The sequence below is a fragment of the Lactuca virosa genome, chromosome 4, assembly GCF_052849685.1.
Source record: "Lactuca virosa cultivar CGN04683 chromosome 4, Lactuca_virosa_CGN04683_v6, whole genome shotgun sequence".
Taxonomy (NCBI): Eukaryota; Viridiplantae; Streptophyta; class Magnoliopsida; order Asterales; family Asteraceae; genus Lactuca; species Lactuca virosa.
In genome coordinates this window covers 499,298,856-499,307,205 of record NC_136429.1, presented here as the reverse complement: position 1 = coordinate 499,307,205, position 8,350 = coordinate 499,298,856, and the positions used below count along the sequence as shown (strand labels likewise).

Below are 8,350 nucleotides of genomic sequence, written 5' to 3'. Positions count from 1 at the left end.
TTTTAAAAGTTATATTCTTAACAGGCCGGGACAGGATTGGTCCGTTAAAAATCAATAACTTCTTCATCCAACGTCCGTTTTCATCTGTATTTTTATCGATGTGCTACTATTAACGAGATATTCGATTCTCGTTTAGGTTGTGTCGGCTAAAAACCGCTCGATCGAATATTCGAACTTCGGGTTGTACACTGCTAAGCCGAAACTTCGAAAAATCATAACTTCCTCATACGAAGTCAGATTTGGCCGTTCTTTTTATGGACGCTCTCGGTTTAACATATTCTACGACTTTCGTTTAGATTGCTAAGGATAAAAATCGCTCTATCGTAAATTCACTATTTACGTCTCCCGGTGTCGTGCCGGTTCCGTCGCGAAACTTTGACGGATCATAACTTCTTCGTTATAACTCGGATTTCGGCGTTCTTTATATATTTGGGATCCTTGTTTCGACCACTACAACTTTATGTAAAGATATCGAGCTTATCTCATACTTTAATTTTGACGCTTATTTTTATTCTTTATTAATTTATACCTTATAATTAAGTATAAAACACACAAATTCACATAATACTCAAATATTTCATCTTTATTACTTCAAAAAGAGTTACAATAGTTGACCTAGACTATTACATCATCTATTAATGCTTAGCCCTGAAACGCGGGCGTTACAATATGTTTAGCATCGTCTACTAGAAATGTATCCAGGAGAGCTTATGTAATCATTGCACCTTAGACTAATGTCTCTATCCACTAAGGGTTGAAGTTAGGTTCCTTTGCTTAAGCATATGTTTTATAGGATTTTTAGTTTTGAGTGAAAAAAAGTGAGAAAAAAAAAGAAAAAAACTAGAAAAAAAAGTAGAAAAGAAAAAAAAATGTTGCAGAGTTTGAGAAATAAGAGTCTACAAAGCTATGAAGATCAATAAATATCATGAAGAAAAGCTCCAAATTATCGAAGACTCAAGAATAAGACAATTTTCCAAATTATTATTTATTGTAATTTTTATTTCTAGGTTATTTTTCCATATATATGCTTGGGGGCTTAACAAAAAAATACCTTGAGGTTAAGAAAGTTTTCTGGGGATGGATTCGAATGGATGCATAAAGTGAGAGCGTTTTTCAAAAGAAGTGGGCAAGTATTTATGAAGATTGTGAGTATTTAGGATTAGGGAAGTTCTTAGGAAAATTTAGACACAAATACATGCATTACATTCTTGGAGTAACGGAGAGGCTCAAAATAGATTGTCTTGTGTGATGTTCATAACTAAAGTGTTGATATAATGATAATAAAATCAATTTTGCTTTAGGGAAAGCAAAAGTCAAGTGTGAGGTATTTTGATGTGTGCATAATCAACTATATTTAAAGCATATTTATAATATCTTTTAGCTACAAGTATGCTTTATATGGAACAAAAGATACATAATTTGCTTTTAATTATGTTTTGTAGTTGCAAAGACTTGCGCATGACAAAAAGGAAGCATATGAGGAGTTGGAAGCACAAAACGGGAACAAAGGAAGAAAAGAAAGGGTCTGAAGACCACATCGTGACGCCTTAACTGCGATATGGTGATTAGAAGAATTGTGGCCTTGATGCTGACGTGGCAATTATGGGATTTACTCGAAGACCACGTCGTTGTGGCGGTCAACCACGACGTTGTGGTTAGATTTCGACAAATATAAAGCCCCGATCATTGGGTCGAATTGAGGAGGTTGCATTTAGTTCTCTGAGGTTATTTGCAACTAATTAACCCTTAGAAACTTAGAGGAAATAGAAATTCAAGAGAAGCTCACAGATTAAAGAAGATTTTGAAGATATTCAACATTGATCAAGTTGTTTTGCTATTTGAACTTATGTCTAGCCTATTCTACTTAGATTTAATGTGTTTTCTTGTTATAATGAGAGGCTAATAACTTTTTACCTCTATTTGGTGAAGATGAGCTTGATATTATGTGTTGATTTCGATTTTGGGTGATTATTATTGGTTTTACTTGTGTTTGATATAGATAAACCCTAACATGTTTTGGTTCTAGTTTATATTACTTATAAATCAGATTTTGTGTCTTAATTTGACCATATTAATTGCATGCATCTATCTACTAATTGTTTATGACCATTAAATAGTTAGAGTTAAATTTTAATCACATCTTAGTTAAAAGTAATTAAAGCTAGTAACTTAAATTGTGTTAGAGAGCATAATTAGTATTAATTTGTGTTTGGTTGCTCAACTTGACCATAGAAGAGTAACTAATATCATTCATATTTCAATTGTGCTATTATCAATTTAGTGTTTAACTTGAGCATGACCATTGCCTTGTCATTAATAAATCGATAGGCCTAGTAGTTTAACCATAAGAGCTAGATATTTTGTAATCAATATAATTTATCCACTAGAAATCAACCATAGGAGAAAATGAAATCGGATCTAGACATAAGTATTCTTTTAATTCTTGAAGTTGCTTTGTTTTTATTGTTTACTTGTTTGCTAGTTGATAGTAAGTTGTTCTGATCTTGCAAAAATCAATAACCCCCTCCCCCCCCCATTATAGTATGTTTAATAGTTTAATTAGAAGTAGTTAATTTTATTAATTGAATTTTGTTCCCTGTGATTGACACCCAACTTACTTGAGCTATACTATAATCTGACTAGGTACACTGCCTATAGCTGCATAGTTAGTAAAAATTTGTTAGGTTATTATATATATATATATATATATATATATATATATATATATATATATATATATATATATATATATATATATATATATATATATATAAAGTGGTGAGTGGAATGTAAGATATTTCCTATGTGGTATGATAATAGAGTTGCAGTGGCGTTCAGATAGCAACACTTTTGAGGTAAGGACGTAACATCCAAACCTGATAAACTAATGAAAATTGAAATTAAGTCGAAACGAAATATGTATTTATAATCATAACATGTCATCCACACAAATAATGGAATGCAGGGGTGGATTTAGAACATTGGAAGGGTATGCAAATGCATAACCTTGATTTATCACCAGAAGTACTCTTTTTTCATTAAAAAAAAAAATTTATATTTACATTTATAAAAATGCATCCCCTTGTGAAATTATATGCATACCCAAACTAAAATTTTAATCTAGGATACAAATTTCAATCTAGGATTCTTCTTCCTGCAAAGTGCAAACTATATTTGACGCAATGAGTTTTTTTTTATTTTTTTGTAAATACTTGTAATTATTTAAAAACCAATGAAAAAATAAAATAAAATTGTTACAAATCCTAATCAAGTTGAGGTTTATCAACAAAGTTATAAAACCTACAAAATATTTGAATCAAAAAAGAACACAAGCTCTATATCTATTACAATTTTTATAAAACCAACTAATGGGTAAGAAAATAAATCTGAAGAAATAAACCCTAAGAAACCCTAACCGTTGTAAGCGCTCTCGTCTCTTTCATCACCGGTGATTTCGACAGAAGAAAGCAAGAAAGTGAGAAATGTCGGCTCTTTTCGTCTTGATATCTTGCTGATAATCGTCTGCTTTCTTGGCCTCTTGTTTTACAGGTTAGTCTCTATTTGGCTATCACAATCTCCTTAAGTTGTTCATAGTTTCTTATTGGGTTTTGTGAACTTTGAATAATTTCTCTCGTTTACTTTTGTGTGTTTGTTCATGGATGTGTACTATGGCCTAAGGAAATAGTGAAAGTTACTTTCTTGATTATTATATCACATAATTCAAAGTTGTCATTATTATTATATTGATAAATAAAGCGTAGAAAGTACCTGTGTTGTTTGTAATCTTTGGTGGATTAATGACATTTTGCCTTTTCAATGTCAAAAGCTAGTGGTATATGAAAAGTGAAAACCAATTTGCATGTGCATCAGAAAAAACTGTACATATATTATTCAATAGAACAAAAACAATACAGTACTATTGCTTATGAGTTTAATTGTTTATCTTTTTACTTTTAATCTTATTTTACCTAACTACTATTAATAAGTGGATATTTAAATCCTATCACTTAATTCCTTTTTAATTTGTATAAACACATATTATAGCTCTTACTTTATTTTATGTTTTAGATTATTAATTTTGTTAGTATTTTAGGTTAAATTTATTTTTGATGGTAACAATGAATGATGATGAAAACGAGTCAACAAAACGCAAGAAGAAACACGGGACATTAGATTGGTTCGTTAATGCTCAAAAGAAAACAACAACTCAAGATGATTCTTCCTCGATGCCCAATAATATCACACATGGTAGCACCAAAGCTCCATATAGGGAGAGAGAGAAAGTCAATTTGATGTAAATACGCTTCCACATGATCCAGGCTTGAGAAAGAATATCCTTGAGTATCATCCCAACGACCAAGATGCAGTAAGGAAAGAATATATGCAAAGAGGCCCTTGCCAACCACATAGTCATCAGTTTCCTTAAACGGATTTTGGAGGCTATATGCGTCGCTTTATTCCCACTTGGTTTAATAAACATAAATGGCTTGAATATAGTATTGATAAAGATGCGGCTTTTTGTTTTGTGTGCTACTTATTTAGGGATAAGGATGAATTCTCTGGAAAAGGTGGAGATTATTTTGTTACAAATGGCTTTAAAAGTTGGAATATACCAAATAGGTTCGAAAGACATGAGGGAGCTGTTAATAGTATCGATAATCGAGCTAGAGAAAAGTTTGATATGCTTACCAAACCCAAAAGGTCAATACAAAGCGTTTTTGAGCATCAATCTACAAAATCCCAAAAAGAATACCACACTCGTTTGCTTGCTTCAATACATTGTATAAGGTATCTTTTACATCAAGGATTGCCAACTCGGGGTCATGATGAAAATCAAGGATCAAGTAATAAAGGGAACTTTCTCGAACTTCTTGAATGGTTAGCAAAACATAATGAGGAAGTTGATAAAGTTGTGTTGAAAAATGCTCCAAAGAACTTACAAGTGACCTCCCCTTCCATTCAAAAAGATATCATACACGCTTGTGCAAAAGAAACAACTAAAGCCATTATTAAAGAACTTGGTGAAGATTACTTTGCAATATTGGCAGATGAATCGGCTAATATAACTCATAACGAGCAAATGTCTTTGTGCTTGCGGTATGTAGATAAGAAAGGAGACATAGTTGAAAGGTTTCTAGGTGTTGTACATGTCGTTGATACCACAACTTTATCTCTTAAAAAGACAATTTATTCTTTGCTTGCGGAGCATTCATTAAGTCCATCTAAAATTCGAGGTCAAGGATATGACGGAGCTAGCAATATGAAGGGTGAAAGTAATGGACTTAAAATTCTAATCTTAAAAGAAACCACATCTGCATACTATGTTCACTGTTTTGCACATCAACTTCAACTAACACTAGTTGCGGTTTCAAAATAGAGCATAGATTGTGGTTGGCTCTTTGACATACTTACAAACTTACTAAATGTCATTGGAGTTTCTTGTAAGAGAAAAGAAATGTTGCGAGAAGCTCAAGCTCAAAAGGTTTCACAAGCATTTGATGATGGTCAACTTGAAAGTGGCAACGGATTGAATCAAGAACTTAGTTTGGGAAGACCGGGTGATACTCGTTGGGGATCCCACTATAAACTTATTGTGAATGTTATTTCCTTATATCCTGTGAGACGCAAGGTTCTTGATAAGATTGGAGATGTATCTTCAAACTCGAACGATCGGCTAAAAGAGGATATTGTTGGTTATTCACTCGAGTCTTTTGATTTTATATTTATGATACATTTGATGAAGACTATTTTTGGTGTGGAAAATGATTTGAACAATGTTTTACAAAGAAAAGATCAAGACATAGTTAATGTCATGTCATTGGTGAGATTGACCCGACAACGACTACAACAAGTAAGAGATAGTGGGTGGGAACCTCTCTTAAGTTCGGTCATATCCTTATGTCAAAAAAATTGCATCGAAGCTCCTAATATGGAAGATGTATATGTTCCGACAAGTAGAAGAAAAACGTGGTAAACTACACACCACAAATCTTCATCATTTTCAAGTTGAAGTTTTTGTTGCGATCATTGATCTGCAACTTCAAGAGTTGAAGAATCGATTTGACGAGGTTAGCATGGATTTACTTGTTTATATGGCTGGTTTGAGCCCCGTTGATGATTTTAAATCTTTTGATAAAGAAAAAATTATTGCACTTGCAAAACTTTATCCTAATGAGTTTTTAAGTGTTGAATTAGTTCGTCTTGGTGATCAACTTGATAACTAGATCTACGATATGAAAAAAGACGACATATTTCAAGGATTGAAGGATCTTAAAGAACTCTCTAAGGAGATGGTGAGATCAAATAAAGATCAAGTTTTTGATCATGTCTATTTACTTATTAAGTTGGTGTTGATCCTCCCAGTGGCGACAGCTAGTGTAGAAAGAGCATTTTCGGCAATGACTTTTGTGAAGAACAATTACGTAATAGCATGGGTCAGTTATTAAATGATTGTGTAGTAACTTATATAGAGAAAGATATATTTTTAAAAGTTAGTGATGAAGTTATTGTTAATCACTACCAAAGTATAAGCAATCGACGACAACACTTGTAAATTTTTATTTCGATATTAAATAACTTTTCTTTTCTTTTTTTGATTATTAATCAAAGTTTACTATTTGCATACCCTTTTTTTTCTAGATCCGCCACTGATGAAATGGCCTATACAACTAGTTTTGGATCACTTTTAGTTTTAAAAATAACAATTATAAAATCAATAGTTTATATTGAAACGAAAGAGAAACGGACAAAAAGTTGTCTTGACAAAACTAAAGTTCCAAAACTAATTTTTTTAAAAATGGCATCTACAGATCCTCGGGTTATAATATTATTGTGCGTGACTCGTTAGACTCTATTAAAAAGTTTCACAACATCTAACGAAAAAGAAACCAATTATAACAAACATGAATGATATAAATACATGTTCCTATATGCTATAATAAAATAATTAGAAATATAATGTTATGATTTAAGAAAACTAAATTTACAACTTTTTATAACAAATTACAAAAACAACTTTATTCAATACTTTTTGTCCTTCAAAATAAATTAAAAAGAGAATTATCCTTGCTTTTGCTTCTCTATCGTGTTGAATATTCAGTCTCAGAGGCCTAATCGTGTTGAATACGGGAATTTGGTTAATGAGCCAGTCATTTTCAGCTCCTTTCGCCGCGTAGACACAAAAATGGTGGGCCTAATGCCCTAATATGATGTCACACAAAGTTACCCACATATCTTGTGGAGCATAAGAACTTCGGGCCCACTGTGGGACATGCCTCATATGATCCAACTCGTGTAACAATAATTATTAGACCTACCTTACTAAAACATAAAACAAAGAGCCTTTCAACTCTAAAAATTTCATAGTGATTACATATAATAATATAATAACATTTATAGATTATTTTAATAAAGTTTCAAGATAAAACTTCATAAAATGGTCATCTTAGGTGTTTGGAATTTGGATTTTAGTTTAATTTTTTTTTTCCAGTTCTTAAGGTTTTATGGTAGAGTTTTTTCACGCATATAAAATAACTTTTATACGATTTTATTTTACCCTTTATTGCCGATTAATTTAAAATTTATATTAATATTTATATCTCCTCTCCCTATCTAATAAAAGAATAGGTTGATTCTTCTTTTGACATGTATCACCCTGTTATGTTTTATAATTAATTTCATGCCACTTGTCAAATTTATTGATTTTCCATTTTAAATTTCAAAATTTAAATTTGTCACTCTAATTACATTATATTAATAAAATTAGAATAGAAATTAAAATAAAGTTAATACAAATTATATGGTGATATAATTTCACGTATTTATTTAAATCAACGATTATAATTTTATATAACTAAAAAATATCTTAATTAATAATTTATTTAAGATAATTGATTAATAATTTTAAGTTTTTATTATAAAGATATATTTAATTTTGTAACCGTGGTTCCCACGGGTTATAAACTAGTTATTAATAAATTAGAAAAATGCTTCCATTACAATCTAATTTTGTAAGGTGCTCGTGTCGGCATAACACATAACTCCCCGATATAGATAAGCAACATCAATCAGGCCCTATCTACAGGTGATCCTGTGGAAAAATAGCTTTACGCCGGAACGATAAAAAAACTCAATGGTGTTCTTCATACTTTCTCAATATGAAAAAAAAATATAAAATAAAATCAAAAGATCGTCTTATTCAAAACCTCAATTATGACATCCTCTCTCTCTCACTTCAGATCTCGGAACGTGGCGTTCTAATAGAGATAAAGACGCTTTGACATCTTTTTTGATAGCATTGTTTCTCATTCTTTCCTTTGGTGTTCTAATAGGTTTAAATTGTATTTTGATT

The 8,350-nt window shown here is 31.3% G+C and overlaps 3 protein-coding genes across 3 annotated transcripts; all 3 read left to right on the top strand.

Moving 5' to 3' along the window:
* The first annotated feature begins 4,118 nt into the window (after nt 1-4,118).
* Nucleotides 4,119-5,377, top strand: LOC145106995 (uncharacterized). Its single transcript, XM_079043894.1, has 2 exons — nt 4,119-4,294; nt 4,543-5,377. Exons 1-2 carry the CDS (start codon nt 4,119-4,121, stop codon nt 5,375-5,377), a joined length of 1,011 nt encoding a protein of 336 aa, XP_078900020.1.
* A 78-nt stretch (nt 5,378-5,455) lies between these two features.
* On the top strand, nt 5,456-6,224 carry LOC145106994 (uncharacterized). The gene is made up of 2 exons (XM_079043893.1): nt 5,456-5,821; nt 5,937-6,224. Exons 1-2 carry the CDS (start codon nt 5,456-5,458, stop codon nt 6,222-6,224), a joined length of 654 nt encoding a protein of 217 aa, XP_078900019.1.
* A 9-nt stretch (nt 6,225-6,233) lies between these two features.
* Nucleotides 6,234-7,204, top strand: LOC145106993 (uncharacterized). The gene is made up of 2 exons (XM_079043892.1): nt 6,234-6,434; nt 7,100-7,204. Exons 1-2 carry the CDS (start codon nt 6,234-6,236, stop codon nt 7,202-7,204), a joined length of 306 nt encoding a protein of 101 aa, XP_078900018.1.
* Nucleotides 7,205-8,350: the final 1,146 nt, after the last annotated feature.